The 18,208-nt window shown below is 33.9% G+C and overlaps 1 protein-coding gene across 2 annotated transcripts in view; it reads left to right on the top strand.

Moving 5' to 3' along the window:
• Nucleotides 1-18,208, top strand: part of DYNC2H1 (dynein cytoplasmic 2 heavy chain 1) — a 143,509-nt gene that overhangs the window by 43,936 nt on the left and 81,365 nt on the right. For both annotated transcript variants that reach the window (XM_058045066.1, XM_058045065.1), the window contains exons 54-65: nt 1,197-1,351; nt 2,230-2,367; nt 4,673-4,786; nt 5,945-6,105; nt 6,264-6,387; nt 7,006-7,127; nt 8,013-8,099; nt 9,475-9,601; nt 11,292-11,433; nt 11,986-12,095; nt 14,576-14,674; nt 15,835-15,958. In XM_058045066.1, the coding sequence (XP_057901049.1) occupies nt 1,197-1,351; nt 2,230-2,367; nt 4,673-4,786; nt 5,945-6,105; nt 6,264-6,387; nt 7,006-7,127; nt 8,013-8,099; nt 9,475-9,601; nt 11,292-11,433; nt 11,986-12,095; nt 14,576-14,674; nt 15,835-15,958 (1,503 nt within the window). The remainder of the gene's footprint in view (nt 1-1,196; nt 1,352-2,229; nt 2,368-4,672; nt 4,787-5,944; nt 6,106-6,263; nt 6,388-7,005; nt 7,128-8,012; nt 8,100-9,474; nt 9,602-11,291; nt 11,434-11,985; nt 12,096-14,575; nt 14,675-15,834; nt 15,959-18,208) is intronic.

The following is an 18,208-nucleotide window of genomic DNA, read 5'->3' as shown; positions in this document are numbered from 1 at the left end:
ATAGATACTTTAAGGATGTGTTTACCAGCATATTCATAGACGTTGGTGCTATTCACATGGCAGGCATTTTGCACAAGGGAGCATTAGTCTGGAACATGCATCCTGGCTGATCAAATGCAGTCTCTTCTGTCACAAGTAGTCACTGTATATATTCAATTTTATACAAGTAGTCACTGTATATATTCAGTTTTATACACTGATTTAGCTATATCTTGTTTTGGTCAGTGTCTTCCTTCTATGTGGATGTTATTTCACAATCTGAAAATTTGATGTTTTGAGAGTTTTTCAGTTTATATATTTCATTATTATTTTTGTAGATTTTCATTTTACTTTATTAATTTCAAAAACTCCTTTGTTGGAAGTAATGCCCCTTTTTCAGAATAATTAGGTTTTTTCATAAGGCTTCAAATATAGTCATGTTAAAAAGAGTGTCTCAAAATCTAAGTCACCAGTGCCAGCACTCACTTGCAGAATACTACTTTTAGCCACTTCCTATAAAAGTAGCACTTAGAGGTCATGGAGCTAACAGAATATAAGATGGTAAGTGGATCACTTGGAGTTTCTTGGTTTATATTGCTTTTTAATAGACCAATCAGAATAATGGGCAAAAATAGTATTTGGTGTTCACATTACCATCCCTATTTATCCTAGATCATCATAATTAATCTAGGCCGCAGTACTTATTGCAGGCATTCATTTATATATAGATATGCTCTAGCATTTTTTTCTTTTGTAGGGTAATGCAGTTTATTTTACAGTATCTTTGGGCTTTTTTTGAGAAACTGTTCAATAAACTGAATGACAGGAAAACCTTTTAGTTTGCCTGTCATCAGAGATAAGGGAGAAGACAAAAATACATGGGCTTTATTTCTAAAACAGTCCCAACTATTTTAAAATTCAATTTTTGTGGAAGTAGTTTCTTATAAGATTAGCCTTCAGTAGTCTGCAATTAATTTTGCTGGCTTTTCCAAACATCAAACAATTTCAGTGTATTTCCTTCTGAGAAATAGGCATTCCAAATGTATTTATATGTTGTTTCCCTGAGAGTGCTATAAAATGTGTAGTCTTTTTGCTATTTTGAATACTCTTAATTCATATCTCGAAAAGCAAGCATATTCTCTTGCTTTTTCTTAGTTATTTTAATGTGAGGTAAAATTCAGTATAATTTTATCTGTATAACAAATGATGTTGCACAGGTCATTCTGATTTTCTGAAGTCATTTTTGGCAATCCACGAATCATGCAAAATGTACGGAGCAACACCCAGCAGGTATATGACATTCCTCCGTGTGTACAGTACCATCAACAGCAGTAAAAGAAGAGAGCTAATAAAAAGGCAGAACCACTTGCAGGTGTGTGTTTGAAACCCTTAACATGTGACTCTTCAATATATTCTTGCATTAGGATATGTCTCTTGTATTAATGAGCTGTAGCTGTTAGCATGGTAATGTGGTCTGCCCTCTATTGGCAAATGCTCATGCTCTGGTTTCAGGAGAGAAATAGTATCAATCTTAATGCCCTTCTCTGTTCAAGTGCCTGAAAGAGTAAAAGGTGATTTTCTTGTTTTTATTAATACTTTTCCTTGAGAATGTATCAGACTGGGCATGTTTTCTTATTAAATGCTCTGTTAAGTAAAGGTAATAATTTACTGGAAAATTAGAGATGTTTATCCTCAATCAAAATATCTTCCAGATATTTTTTTTAAACATATCTTGAAATATTGGTAGTATGTAATTAGTATTAAGTAAACAATGTAGAAAGTGTGAATTAAGAAAATAGTTAATTTTGAGCATAATTGAAACTTTATTTTATATATATGTTTTTTAGTGTTCAAATATGTAGAAATCAGATAATCTATTTTATTTCATTCTGTTTAACTTTTATTGATTTGCTTTTAGGGGAGATATAGTTACATTGAGTTAATATCAGTTAAATGAAATGCTATTGAATTACTGGGAAAAAGAATATATGCTAGCTGTTTTTTCATTTAAAGTTTATTATTTTGAGATTTTTTTTTATCTTCTGGCTGTAGTAATAGATCTTAGAGCTACACAGCTAGAACTACCAGATCTAAATTTTAGGTTAAATAGTATCAAGAAAATGTGAAAAACAATTTAAAAAAATATTAGTGTACATTATTCTTTGTTTGTCCATACTGTTTGTAGCAAATGTTAATTTAAATTCACTTCAAATTTGTTCCTAAATATTTGCTTCTTATAAACCTTTATAGGCGGGTGTTTCAAAGCTGAATGAAGCTAAAGCCCTGGTAGATGAACTGAACAGGAAAGCTGGAGAACAAAGCATTTTGCTCAAAACGAAGCAGGATGAAGCTGATGCTGCTCTTCAAGAAATTACAATATCTATGCAGGTGGGTATACAATCACATCAGAAGTGGGGAGAAAAAAAAGGCAAAAAAGCTGTTTTTCTATCTTTGGTCTCTGTAACTGCCTATGTTTCATGTTCTTTTCAACTGTTACAAACCTGATGCATTTACCAGAATTTACCTAAGGGAAGGCATGAGCCCAGAGGCTTGAATAAAGTTGCAACAGGACAGAGTATTATGTCATTTAAATCAGGTTAGAACTGGTTGAGTAGGAAGATATCAGTACAAGTTTTGTACCTGAGCAGTATTCACTGTTGTAATTTAGTCTGTCTGAAAGTTTTGCTAGAACTTTGTTAATCCAAACTGATGGCTTTTATGTTTATCCCAGATAGGAAATTTCAATGAAATACTTACAAGTAGCACTATTTTAAGAAACAATTACCAGGAATTAAATTTTTGAACTATTAGAAAATATGTATTTCATGAGGTCTGGTTCTCAGAAGTTAACGTCAGAGAAGGTTAGATAATGTCTTTATATTCATCACTCTTTGAATTTTTATTCTTCAGCTCAGAGGCAGATTTTCTTTTCAAAATTCTGTAATTTTCTTCAGTAGTGTTTTCTCAGTCAAGTAAAATAATTTTATAGACAATAAGTCTCTACATTGATACTTCCTGGAATTATAAATGTAGGGTAAACTGTAATGAGTCTACTGTCACTACACTGTTGGTTTTTTTTTTTTTTTTTTTTGGTTACTGTTTAATCTGGTTAGTCAGAAATTTGATGTCAAAGACATTTGCAGTATGCAGTAGAATAAATGCCTGGTCTTTCAAACCATTTGTTTCACAGTGCTTTAAAGGTGCATTACTTCCATTCTTTGTAAGTCTCTTCCTGTAGGCAGTTTTTAATATTTTTAGGCTCTTTCTGTCTGTAGTACATGAATTTGAATAATAATGATTGGCTTGGTGTATTGAGGATTTCAGTTTTAAATCTGCATCTGCTGTTGTCCAGTAGAGTTACAGGTATGTGGGTAGCACATGCTACGCCGTGGGAGAAAATCAAAGGATAGGCCAAAAGCAATGAAACACGATGGCCTCACTGACATCAGAAAAATTACAGTGAAAGTCTGATTATTTAGATTAGCATAAAGTATAGGTGCCCTCTAATATTTTAATGTCACTTCAAATGATCTAGCTTATGTAACAGAGAGAGCTCTAATACATACAGACTCTTTTAATCTCCTTTCAGAGAAAAGCTTTTGACCTACAACTGAATGTTAAGGTTTTCTTATTCAGAGCAATCATTCAGTACATGTTCATTTGCATGAAATGTCTAATCTAGTTTTATGTAGCTAATGTTTTATGGATTTGAATGTAATCTTCAATAATATGCTGATCTGTTGCTTGGGTTAAGTGCTGAAAGGATTATTATTATTTTAAGATTTTCTCTGTTTTTATGCATCTGTTACCTTCTGCTACAGCTTCAACTCAACTTGACAATTGCTGGTGATGATAATGTGTTATATACTGGAAAAAGAAACTCTGGGCTTTGCTGTCTTTATCTTTTAGGTGATCTGAGCCTAGAGTACTGATATTTTATGTTATACTTTTATCCTCAATGAATAAAGAAAACCTTTTAAGGTCCTTTCCACTGTGGTTTTATGTACTAGATATTAATTGTTGTACTGAAGTGTTTAGGATTCCTGGAGATGGCTAATAGCTACTGTCTGCCTGTAGACACTGGTAGGTACAAACCCAGAAAAAAAAGTGTAAACCTAAACAATTTACAATATAAGTGTATGACATAAGACAGTTATCCTTACAGACAGATCGGTACGAAATTCCAAGTAAAGAATCCCTACCTATGATCCCTACCTAATAAGCTATAGTTCCAATACTGCTGCTTTTATGAACATGATAGAAAAAGAGTATTTTAATGGCACTGTGAAAGAAATTGAAAATGAAATGGGATCAGGACAAAGACAGTGAAAGGAAAATAGTATTTTCAAATATAATAAGAATGTTACAGAGGCGTCAGCCTTATGCTTTTAGAAGAAGGCTGACATAGAAATGGAAAATCAGAAGGAAGGGGGAAAAAGTCATAATGAGCGTCACTGATAGAGGTACAGATCTGATCTGTGGTAAAGAAAGGGAAGGACACACAGTAAAAGCAAATTATGCTTATTCCATATGGTTTATTTACTTAGCCAGCCTGCCTGATATCAAATACATTCAGCTACTTTATTGTAATTGGTATTGTGCAAATTATTATAATGAAGACTAAAAGAAATAAGAGACCTAAAGGAATAAAATCTGTGTAAATTTGCAAACTAAAGGATTTTTTTTTTTACAGAGTGCTAGTGAGCAAAAAGCGGAAATGGAAAAAATAAAACAACGAATAGCAGAAGAGGCTGCAGAAATAGAACAAAGAAAAAGAAAAATTGAAGATGAACTGAAAGAGGTTCAGGTAAGAGCTGATAAGGAAAAGTAATATTTTGCACTCTGATTTTATCTGACTTATGTCCTGTTGTGCAAAATAGTTTTGCAGAATTTATCCCTGCAATTCGTAAATTTTACTCTGAATTATTTTGATCTTAAAACTTTTATGCATTAGAAAACAGTATGCCATGTGGCAAATGGAGATTGTCATTCTGGCATTTGTGTTCTGCTAGGTAGTAATTACAGAAAGAAAGGCAAGCCAAATCTTTACTTCACCTGCTCTTTCTATGCTGCCATGCTCTCCAGCTGAGTTCTGCTGATTTTATATACTATTTTTCAATTACTCATATTTTATATAAACAAACTATATTACTTTGCTTTGATCAAGCTGGTAATATAGGGCTTTTTTTGATCAGCTGAACGGACATAGTTTAGTGGGAGATAATTTACAGTTATTCCTAAATCCTGAAAAGTGTATATCTAATGATGATACAGCAAACTGCTTGTTTTAGAGATTTTACAGCTGTCAGGCATCAGTTTTTTTGGGAGGTATGTGTGTTCACTCATTGCTCTTAGTCTGTATTTTTCATACCATGCATTGTAAATTTATACTAAAAACTAAGAGAACAGTGCAACAGCTTAATTTTTTGTTCTTTTAAATGTTATAGGTACCAAGGAATTACATCCTTGTATTGAAAGAGACATAGAACTACAGGGTTAGACCCATTCTGTGGTCTTTGATAAATATGAAGGATGTGCAAGGTGTGCACAGTCTTTAATGATAATCTGTAACTTTGTTTCCTCACCATTTTGTTGCTTTGCTGATAAGGGTGAAGGATTTGTTTAGCAACTGGAAATAGAAAGCTCTTGTGGCCTGTACTTCTATGGATATTTACAAAGAGATCCCCAGTCATGCTTATAAATAGTAGTTAGCATCATTATTAAAAGCTACCTGTATCACAATGTGAAGATTATATGATACTGTTTTATATGGAAATAAACTTATTATCACTTAGTAAATACATGGCAATTTTTTAGTAACTTGTAAACATGAATCTGCATCAATGTTAGTTTCATAGGTAATAAAGTATTTAAAAAGAACAAGAAATTGTGTGAAAACTGGAATGGGAAATGCTCAGTTTCTCATATGCTCATCTCTCTTTTTAATATATTTTCATGTTTTAAGCCATTGGTTACTGAAGCTAAATTGGCTGTTGGAAATATAAAGCCAGAGGCCTTGTTAGAAATCCGGTCACTACGGATGCCCCCTGACATAATCAGAGACATTCTAGAGGGCGTTCTGCGCCTGATGGGGATTTTTGATACATCGTGGGTGAGCATGAAGAGGTAAGAATTTTATTTAACCTTTAAAATGAAACATTAATTTACCATATGAACTACTTTCTATTGTATTCAGGAATCTTGGGCTCAGAATTCCTCGGTTTCATATAGAAGTAACCTTTGTAACATTTGTTTCTTCTTTACTTATTTAATTCTTTAAACAGTTTCTTGGCCAAAAGAAGTGTAAGGGAGGACATAGGATCATTTGATGCCCGTAATATCCCAAAAGAAATACGAGCAAGTGTTGAAGAACTTCTTTCTAAAAACAGAGCATCTTTTGATCCGAAGGTAATTCCTGATTGCATTACATAAAAGGAAAGAAGACCAAACAAAGACCAAAAGAAAAGACACGATTGCCTGGTTTGCCAGCAAAATTTTTAGCATGAACTTCAGTTAGAGAAAAAGTGATGAATTCTACTTACAGAATTTGTCAGCATAAGCAGATGAAGGTGTAGCAGAGATTACTCTGTTGCATACTGCCCCCTAAAGTGAAAATTTGGTTGGTGAGTGTGAAGGGATGGGATAAGAAGTCATTATGGAGTTGAGTACTCAAAGATTTTTATACTGCTATAAAGTAAAACTCAGACCAAGGAATTCTAACTGGCTCCTTTGGCGTCCTTGTACCAGTAAGAGTCTAATAAATCATTCATTGATTTAAAACTTGTTGATTTCAGTTTAGCTTCATAGTTGTAAAAATACCCACTGTGGTTTTTTACATGGATTGATGGCCTTCAATATAATCTTAGTAACAATTTAAAAGATTAGTTCATTAGAAGAGTTAGTTTATTAGCATATTTAAGTTGGTAACTAGAAAATCTGTTGCCGTTACTTATCCTGTATTTATCTCTTCTACGTTATACTTCAAGGACTTTCTTATAACCACTTTACTTGTACTGAATTTTTCAGAATGCTAAACGAGCCAGTGCTGCAGCTGCTCCATTGGCAGCTTGGGTGAATGCCAACATCCAGTATTCCCATGTCTTAGAACGAATTCAGCCTTTGGAAAAAGAAAAGGCTGGCTTGGAAGCGTAAGTTAGACTCTATTACAAAATCAGTGATTTTAATTCCAATTCCAATGGTGATGGGTGAAACTGAGGCTGCCAAGGAGGAATTTGAGTATGAGGAAAGGCTTCTTTACTTGAGGGTGACAGAGCGCTGGAACAAGGTGCCAGAGAGTTTATGGAGTAAAATCCTCTGGTAGTAAAATTGTGCCTGATCATGATCCTACTTTAGCGGGGCGTTGGACTAGATGATCTCCAGAGGTAATTTCCATCCCTAACCATTCTGAGATTCTGTGTGAATTGAATTTTATTAAAAACAAATGATAAAAGATAACCTCATACAGAGGCAATAAAACGTACATACTGAGACAGAAGAAGTAAGTGTGCAATAGTTTCTTTTTCCTGGAAGCTGCATCTTGGATGCTTTTTGTACAATCATGAGTCACCTGTCTCAGCTGAATACTGTCAGAACAGTGAATACTATTCACTAACCATCACAGGTATGCTTAAAATGTATTCTCTCAGTGAAACCCATGCTATTTTATGAGGTATAAAGTTCCTCTTTTTCAGTCATGTACTGAGCATTATCAGTTTCTCCTTAGGATCAGAAAGATAAGACATAGTCTTGTGACCATAACCTGAGGAATCTGTACTGATTATTTTTCCAGGTCTTAAAATTCTGTATGAGAAGAATTTGTTCGGATCTTTAGGAATGGGGTGTTTGGTTTCCGTTTTTAAAACTATGTGATGAGAAGTACTCAAAAGCTTTTACATGTGAAAAATATATATTTCAATATAAAACACAATGAAGAACATCTTTGAACTATCTCTATGCAAATTATTTTCCTGTTAGATTTACTCTTTTTTTTCCCTTGGTTCCATAGTCTTAAAATAATTGTTACATTTTTCTAGTAATCTCAAGAAAACTGAAGACAGAAAACGAAAATTAGAGGATCTTCTGAACTCTGTTGGTCAAAAAGTATTGGAACTGAAAGACAAGTAAGTTGGGTGTGTTTATTTCAAGATATAACTAAAAAACATGGATGATTTTACAGTATGAATAATGAATTTTATCTAAGGAAATGTAACTTCCTGTCCTGCGAGATATTTACATCAGAATTAGTGATGCTTTGGCGATCTGTACTCTCAGTGGAGATAAATATTGTTTGATCACAATTCATCTCCTTGATCAGATGAAATAAATGCTCCTTAAAAGTATCTGCTTCTCTCTGCTGACTGTGTTGGTAGCCTTTATTGGAGGCATTGTAGATGTCAAAGGATAACAGTGTGTTTATCACCTTCTGAATCACAGAGGACTTCAATGACTCCTTAGGACTTTGGAAACATTCCTATACAAAACTTCTACTGATCACAGCTTGAAGAGAAGCAGTATTTCTTTTAGGATGGCCTACTTTTCTGACAGTTAGCTAGTTAGCTCTCTCCTTTTTTCTTAGCCTCTCATCAAGTACATGACTCACAGAGGCATAAAAATAGATCTGATAAACATTTATACTTTCTCCAGATTCTGTTTAATCCAAGTTTTTCAGTTTGATGTTTTTATTAGGTACTTAGTATAGGAGATACTTTGCAACCTGACATATGTACATATTACTAAAAGTCATGTTTTGTGGTCTGCAAAGAAAAAAACCCAATAATTATTGAATTATTGTAAATCAATTATACAGTGAATTGTTAGATTAATTTAATACTGTATATTAGAGTTAAATATTTAATATTATCATTATATATTACATATTTATAAAGTAATAAATATATTACTTTGAATAGGTGAATTAAATGTATTAATTATTTGATATATTAATCAAACTAAATAGATACTGAACAATGTGAAATAATACCTAAAACATGCCTGTTTTTTGGACATGTTCTTACTTCATATTAGTTTACAAAACAGACTACTGTGAATTAATCTGGAGTCATACATGTGAATTATTAATTCTGTTTTTTAAACATTTGATAGATAAAATTTACCAAATAGTTACAAATGTATGGTATGGCATTGAGCCTGCGGTTGTCCTGACTACATGCAGAACAAAGGTTTACACAATCACTAAAATTGCCAGGCTGCTTAAGCAGAAGAAGGAATGATTTTCAGACATTATAGTCTGTATTTCAAATCAATTTTTAAATCTCACCTGTGCATCCATCTAGATTTTGTTAGCTAAAAGTCTAACAAGCCCATCTACCAATTAGAAGCAGAAGGTATAAAAAAAAAGAACTACTGCAGTTGTGTTCTTTGATAACAATAAGCCAGGCATTCATGAAAAATTCAATCAGTTAAAGTTCCTTGAAAATAACTCTTGGTAAGTTTAGTAGTTCATGATGGCAATTACAAAGAGTATTTGTTTTGCAGGTTCCAGAATAGAACAACAGAAGCAACAAAACTTGAAGCAGAACTAAGTAAAGCGCAGAAAACGTTGAAAGCTGCAGAGATGCTGATAAATCAACTTGATAGGGAACACAAAAGATGGAGCACTCAGGTTAGTGAAAATTTTCAAAAGTACATCTTATAGCTCATAAGTTGAAAATACAGTTTTGCACTGCTTGGAGAATGAGTTGCTGTCATTATGCCTTTCTTCCAGTGCACATTTTTTGATTTCTCATTAGAAAATAAAGCTTTAACTTTTTCTGAAACTTCTTTTTACTTCATCATACTTATAACCTTGCTATGTGTAAAACTCCTCCAATATTGTATTTCAATGAAAACATACAAAATTCTGTGCTGGTTTTCAATCCCAAGAATGGAATTGTTAAGATGGCTGAACATGTCAGCAGTTGGACTCTCCAACCTAAGATACAGCCAAAGGGACAGATTTTATACAATTACAGTCTTAAAATGTATCACCTTCATGGCATTTGTGTGTAAATGTGCATATAGGTATACCCAAAATGTTGTTTTGCTTTTGAAGTCTTCACTTTAATGCTTGAAACTTTTCTGCTACTGAAGTAGGGAAGGTAAGCATATCTTTGTTGCTCAAATGGTATATTTGAGAGAAACTGACAAGTCTTGGAGACACAGATCCTTCTACAGTCTGAAACAGAAAGGAGAATCTGAAGATACCTATAAGCTGAAAACAGCTGTCACCTCCAGAAAGCCCTTAAGTAACTTTCATGGGTCAGAAGATCATAATTCAGAAGAAATCTTCATGTAGAGATTCATAATTCTGTGTCTTCACTGATACTGAAAAAAGCCTCAGCAATCAGACTAAATGCCTGCATTTTGGAGAACCAAAGTTAAAATTAGATGAATCCTTCTTGTAGGTTGACCACCATTCTGGAAAAATTGGGAAGATTTTCCTCTGAAATTAGCTTTATATAGCTACCTGCTGTAGTAAGGATTGGGTATTTGAACTCCCGTGTTTAAGCGCTTCTAAAAGTGGTTCCTCGCAGTTTTTCGTTTTGGTACATTAGAAAATTCAAACTATCTGTTAATGGTATGCTGTAGACTAAACTGGCAAATAGATAAATTAGGAACTCATCCCATAATGAAGACAGTAAAAAGGCAGTGTTTCTCTCCCTTTAAAGTGAAGAAGAACCAATAAAAATTTGCCTTTATTTTGTGCATCAGCATTTATTTTTAATGTAAATTTGATTAAAGTAAAAGTGACAGGACTTTGAAACCAATTATGGCAGTCGCATATGATGTTGATACACTGTATTTTTCTTCAAAATACTGAAATATTTCAAACCAGAGTTGATTTAGTGCAGATAGATTATTTGAAGATATATGATAAATTTATTTTTATCATGTAAGTGTGCAGTGAGTAGCAGTAAATATAAAAGTTGCACATAGTTATTATTGTCTGTATACATATTGTAAGTTGAACTTACAGCCTGACTGTGACTAGGATCACATATTTCTTATCTTTCTTGCTATATACTATTTATCCATTGGCTTATAAGTTGAACTGTTCATCAAATTCATGGATTTTTATCAGCTACATTCTCAGAAATATCTGTGCATGCTCTAGCCCAGAGCTGAAAGGAATTTATCCCATACTTCCATGTGTCTTAGCTAGGTATAGATGTCTGAAATGCAAGAAGAGAAACTCTCTCAACTGTATTACCAATGGCAGGCAAACTTAATTGACATTTTAGTAACTGATGAGACGTATTAATGCAATTTATGTTTGCAAAACCCCTATACTTTCTGTACTTCCTTTTTTGAAGGTGTCAGAGATAACAGATGACCTGGCAACGCTGCCTAAAAGAGCTCAGTTAGCAGCTGCATTTATTACATATCTTTCTGCTGCTCCGGAGGATCAGAGGAAAAACAGCTTGGATGAATGGACCAAATCAGCCGGCCTTGAAAGTAATTTTGTGTGTGTGTTTGTCAGTGTCTGCATGCAAGTAATTAAGCTTGATTGAGGAAGTGAGAAATGCCAGTGAGTTCTAATGAACTGTCTCAATTGTCTTTGTACTCCCAAATGAGAAGAGATGTTTTCTTACTCAATAAGTATTTCTAGATACCGACAGATGATTTCTTAGAATCATTCTATGAAATTATTAACATTATAAATATTTATAAAGAACTGTATCTTTATAGTCCTTTCTTAAAAAGAAAAGTTTACAAAAATGAATGTGTTCACATTAACTGTGGTAAATTTGCCAGTGCATTCTGAATGCTTCTGCTTTTTCAATTATCATTTTTATCTGTGTATTAGCAAAACTATAAAATATTTCTATGACATCTGCAACTTATTAATAGTAAGTTCAATAAAAGCAATAAAATAATAGATTCAAGGAAGTCTACAGACTTGCACTCTATTAATAGAACAAAGTCTCTGTTCTGTATACACTGGTAAATGATTTTAAAATATGCAGACTGTAAATGATGACAGAAACTTACACTGTCATTTGCCAGAGTTTGATTTACGACGGTTCCTGTGTACAGAAAGTGAGGAGTTAGTTTGGAAAAGTGAAGGTTTGCCTTCAGATGACCTTTCAATAGAAAATGCTCTTGTCATCTTGCAGGTAAATTTGCTTTTTTTGTCTTGTCTTGTAAGTATTTAAAGTTTTGCAAATTTCAGTAACATGGCAACTTGAACTATTTCATTTATGTTTTTTATTGGCATCACAGAGCACACATGCATACAGAAATAAATACTTACGTAACAATGGATATTTTGTAGCAAAAGGAAAAAATATGTAAAAGAAAATACTTGTTTTCAGTTTTGCTGCCACTATTTTATTCCATATCAGTCTATTCAGGTTTAAAGTGTGAATAGTTATTAACACCAAATGACCAGTAGAAGATTATGTCCTATATATGTTCACTTATGTTCACTTTGGCATATATTTCTGTTACTTTTTTTTTCTCAGAAAAAGGAAGAGGCTATATGCAGATACCATTCAAGACCTAAATATATCTATATATATACCTATATATATATATATATCTCTAAATATCTATATATATGTCTGTCTAATAATACTTGAGAAAAGGAAAATATCAAGTTTTATCATATATATAGATACATATAATACATAACATATGATTATATATGTATGTAATATTCTACTCATTTATTAGATCTACTAACAAGTAAATATTTAATGGCATGAGGAGAATCTGCATTTATTACAGGTGATTTGCTTAGATGATTTATGATTTAAATTAGTTACTAATTTTTTTCCAGTTTGAATTTATCTTGCTTTATCATCCTTTTAGTAGATCTGTATATTCTTTTCTCAGTTTGATTAAAAAGCTTTTCAATAAACACTGTCTTGTACCATTAAAGCTACTTATATGCTACAATAAAACCTTATTTTCATCTTTTTCATTAGTTGAATAGATTGAGCTCTTAAAAATCTCACCATGTGTAAAGAGGTTTTTGAAACACTCAATCAAGTCAAATAATTTTCCTTGCGTACATCCTCATAAAGCTGAAATTTGACATGATATTTTACCAGTGTGATCTAGAGTACAGTTCTCAGCGTTTTGTGCTGATCATCTTTTGATGCTTGAATACTCATCATGTCCTGTCTTTCAGTTTGAGATCTGTGTAGCTCCTCAGTTTGGAATACTGGAACTTGATCTAGAAAAAGCCCCAAACTTGGAAATGCTTTTCTATCAGACTGAACCACAGAGTTGGGGAAAATACATGTTTAAACCTTCAGCAAGTTTGCTGACGCAAAACTGGGAGACAAAGCTGATGCACCAAGATGGCCTGATGGCTGGAGCATGTCTGCTATGAAGACAGGCTGAGAGAGCTGGGGTTGTACAGCCTGGAGAAGAGAAGGCTCTAGGGACTACTCACTGCAGCCTTTCCGTACTTAAAGAGGGCTTACAGAAAAGAGGGAGAACAAGTCCTTACATGGGTAGATAATAAGAGGAGAAAGAGGAATATTTATAAACTTAATGAGGAGAGCTTTAGAATTGATGTTAAGGAAAATTTTTTTACTTAGGGTATAGTGAGGCAGTGGCACAGGTTTTCCAGAGAAGCTGTGGATGCCCCATTCCTGGAAGTGCTCAGTCAGGTTGCATTGGAACCATGGGCAACCTGATCTAGTGAGTAGCATTGCTGCCCTTGGCAGGGGTGTTGGAACTAGGTGGTATTTGAGCGACTTTCCAACCCAAGCCATTCTATGACTGAGTCTTTGATACACAAGAGGGTGGGACTGAGGCCCTGAGGGTCCTTGGTAGACTGGAGAAATGAGCTGACAGGAACCTCATGAAGTTCAGGAAGGGGAATTGCACAGTCCTGCACCTCGATAGTAACAATCCCATGTACCCTCGTGTTTTGAGGACCAGCCAGTTGCAAAGCAGATTTGCAGAAAAGGACCTGGTGGTCCTGGTAGACACCATGTAGCCCATGAGACAGTTATGGGCCCTTGCCAAGGAGAAGGCCAGTGGTATCATGGACAGCTTTAGGCAGAGTATTGGCATCAGGTCGAGGGAGGTGATCCCTCCCCTTCACTCAGCGCTGGTGAGGCCACACCTGGAATCCTGGATCCAGTTGTGTGATCCACAACACAAGAGAGACATGGATGTACTGGACAGAGTTGAGTGTAGCTTTGTGCATGCAAAATACTTTATTCACGATTCTTTCTAAAATGTATTGAGGTCCAAACCCAGAAGTATTGTATACCTTTTCCCACCAGAGGAAGAAAAAGGAAAACTAATAATTCTTCTAAGTTTAAAAGCATTTGTGAATAACAACTGTAGATTATACTCATTGAATAGAGAATCCTATTTTTAAGAGGTGAAGAACTGCCTAACTTCAGCAGGACTAATGCCTGAGAATTTTGGATTTGGATGGTCTCCTTGTTTTTTTAAAGAAGAGATAAAATGAAAGATATAAATTTCCTAGTCTGTTATTGTTTCTCTAAGCAGTTTGTTAATTAAAAAAAATTTTACAATACATATTCCATTAGTTTGGGGAAATAAAAAAAAATCCAATTTTATTCTTAAAATAGATTTTAATAAATATATATTTGTATTTTTTCCCTAGAGTAAAGTTTGTCCATTTTTGATAGACCCTTCTTTCCGGGCTACTGAATGGTTGAAGACGCATTTGAAGGAATCTCGTTTGGAAGTTATTAACCAACAGGTGCAGTATTTACTCTTGGTCTTTTCTGTTTGAGCTTTCTCTATTCCAGATTTTACAAAGTAGTGTTTAAAGGTTTGTGATAGAAATCACCAAAAATCAGTTTATATTGTGTGAAGCATACAATTCCCCGCAGAGTTCTAGATTATTTAAAATTGGAGAGTCAACATCTGGTATTATTTCTACACGTTTGCCTCTTTGTCCTACTATCTCTGAGAATGTCATATTCCCTGCTAAGAGGAAGATAGAAAAGATTTTCAAATAGAGAGGTCTTTTGTATACTTTGTTGCAGTTCACTGGATTTCAGGAGTATATATACACTTAATTCCCTGTGATTGCTGTGTTGTATTATCTGCATTGGAAAGAGTAAATTTGATTTCAGTTGGAGATTAGGGTACCTGAAGTTCATTGTGTACCTGTAACTGCTTACCTGAGTAGTGTGGTGCAGCTCAGTTGCAGCCTGCTAAAACAACGGGCTATTGTTTCAGCCTGCTGAAACACAGGCAGGCATCTGGTGCTATTCAGAAGTCCCTTATTGAGCCCCACCTGACCTTCAACAGCATGTAGGCCTTCCACAGATCCCTGCTGGCTCTGTGCAACCCTTGTAGATACTCTCTGGTGGTAGTTGATAACATATCTTCGGGTAATTGATAGTTTGTCCTGCTAGCTGATTGGCCTGATTACCTTTTAGCCTCTGTTGCCTACATTGTCCAGGTTCTCTCTTGACTAATGGGATCATAAACACCACATGGATACTTAAACACCTGTGTGCAACAAAAGACTGCCTGTAGACCTCTTAATAATGTGAATCCTGTGATTGGTTCAGTTTTGAGACATAGCTACATTTCAAAATTTGAGATAAGAGACCTGACCAGGACTTCCAGGTGCACCTGGCAGACATGACAGTGAACCTGCTCTCTTCTGTTGCAGCACTTGAGGATCTAGGCATGTTAAATAGGTTTTCTTGATCAGTTGATCAAGTTTATTTAAAGTAAACATTTGTGGCTAAACCTTAAAATATCACATTCCTATAATAGGATTTTTCATCTATACTACTGATTTTTAGATTTGGATTGTTTGGTGTAATGCCTTTCTACTCATTCTGAAGTGTTTGCATTTTTCAAAAAAGCATGAGTCAAAGGAATGTGTTCTTATTTATCCAGGACAGCAACTTCCTAACTGCTCTTGAGCTAGCAGTGAGATTTGGGAAGACACTTATTATACAGGAAATGGATGGAGTGGAACCTGTGCTTTACCCATTGCTAAGAAAAGATCTTATTGCTCAAGGTAAATCACCAAGATCTTTGCATAAGCTTGCTCAAAACTTTTGTAGTTTAGATCTATTTATATGAATCTTGATTTTTCTGAAAACATAATATTGTGTAGTTTGTTTCCTCTGTAGTATTAACCTGCTGCTAACACTTCAGTGCCTGAAATATGTTGCAGATATGTTCTTATTTAGTAAGTGGAAAAATATTGGAAAGTATTGAATTAAAAGTTATTTAAAAGTAAATAAAAGTATTAAATTGAAGTTACAAAAATGTGTTTTTATAGACTCCTAAAAATTTAAATTTTAAGTTGATTTCCAGTGATGATTTCAATTACATACTTTTAATTGGAAACTTAGGCCTTAAATAAACCAGAAGTCACACAACTGTTAGTGCAGTTAGAAATCAAAGGTTTAGGATGTTGATGTTCCTGCTTCTCTTGGATTTCTCTGAACCTAAAGACAACACAAGTCTGTTCCTGATGTGCCCTTGGCATGGGAAGGGTCATAGAGATCAGCAAAATGGTGGAATTTCATGAAAGGAGGTTTCCCTTAACCAATGCAAGAAAAGTGAAAAATCACAATGTTTAGGTTTTACAATATAATATCTCTGTTTTGGACAGATAATGTGTTCTACCTAACTGTTTGTATGACTGCTTTAAACTTAGCTGCTTTAAAGAAATTTTTTATATGAAAAATTGTGATAAAAGTTTAGCAAAAATAAATTGTAATTATGCAAATATCTCAGCATAAATTTAGTTGAATTATGTAACATGTTTTGAAATTATATTAAGAGAACTTGGTAAATTAAAAAGTACAGCAATGTGTGTTTTGAGTACTTTCTAAATTACAGTAACTAAAATAGATTTGTATTATCCTTTGTAATTGTATTTCTGCTTCAAGTGATCATTCCTCAGCATGTGCCATGTAATTTACTCTATGAACTTTGGGTACTAAAAATAGCTCAAGACTCGTTTTTTGCTGTCATTTCATCTACTTTTGAGATCTAATGATGTGTGAGGTAACAATAATTCTTCAAATGTAAGTAGATAATAAAAATAAATGCAAATACTGTAGCATTCATATATACATTTATCACCAATATAAGAAAGATCTATTTAGGGAAAAGAAAGTGTTATTTTAAATCAGGCTTCCATTACAGATGCACCTGCTTGTTTATTCTCATTAAAAGAATGGAAGCAAAGTAGTGATTTCAGGGATCTGTGGAGGGTTAGGTAGAACACTGTAACAACTTTTTTTTTGCCCCTCTATCTTCTGCTGAATTTTGGAGAGCTAATGAGATACAGTATGAAAGATGACTGTGGCTGCAGAACTGTGGAGAAAGCAGATTAAATTCAAATATACTGGTTTGTTCAGGAAAATTGCTCATAACACTCAGGTGTCCTCTTTTGCTTTTTAATGAGCTATGTTAATGCCAAGTCTGTGCAGGTCCAAACTAAAGAGCTGTTGTTGAAAAAGGAAGAATGGGTCACTATTTGAATCTTTTCCATCACTTTATAAGCAGGCACGCACTCCTTCTTGTTGTCAAAATCTGGGTGTGGGGACCTGTCTGCATTATTTTGCTTGTGATGACTGTACATCTCTCCATTACCCGTAATGAAATGTTAAGAAAAAATGTGAATCTATATACTGCAGTAAATTTGTCTTCGTACAGCTTCCATTTTCTGTTTGACGTTTTTACAACATAGTCTTAAAATTTATTCTGATCTTTGGCATAGAAGGAAAATTGGTATGTTATTTTCATCTCTACCAGTGTTTTAGCAAGAGATTTATATTTCTGATCTGCACCCAGTGCTAAAAATAGAGAAGCACCTAAGTTTGCCATCTTGGAAAGTTTTCTGGAATGGAAATTTTCACTTTTCAACTTATAATTCCGTTCTTACTTATTTTTCAGTATCAGGAGGCAAAATCTTAATCTAATCATCTCATTTTCTGAGTCTATTCTTTTCTAACCCTGCTGGAATGGAAACCTGTTATGGAAGAGGGGTGGAGGGGACTGTACATATAGTTTTATTTTGTAACAGACATATAGAGAAGTATGAGGAGTATAAACAGACTGAGACCATGACATCAGTTATTTAATAAATTACTTGTTTCTTTCATAATATGATTAAATTAAATATATTTAAAATACAATATGGGATATTTCTGATGGAATTTTTTTCTTTCATTCTGCTGTCTAGCTATTCCATCGTTTTTAGTTTCATTGACTTGCTCTATAACAGTTATTGTAGAAAATAGTATCTTAA

This window comes from Melospiza georgiana, chromosome 2 (genome assembly GCF_028018845.1).
Source record: "Melospiza georgiana isolate bMelGeo1 chromosome 2, bMelGeo1.pri, whole genome shotgun sequence".
NCBI lineage: Eukaryota > Metazoa > Chordata > Aves > Passeriformes > Passerellidae > Melospiza > Melospiza georgiana.
The sequence above is the reverse complement of the archived record's forward strand: the minus strand, read 5'-3'. Positions and strand labels throughout refer to the sequence as shown.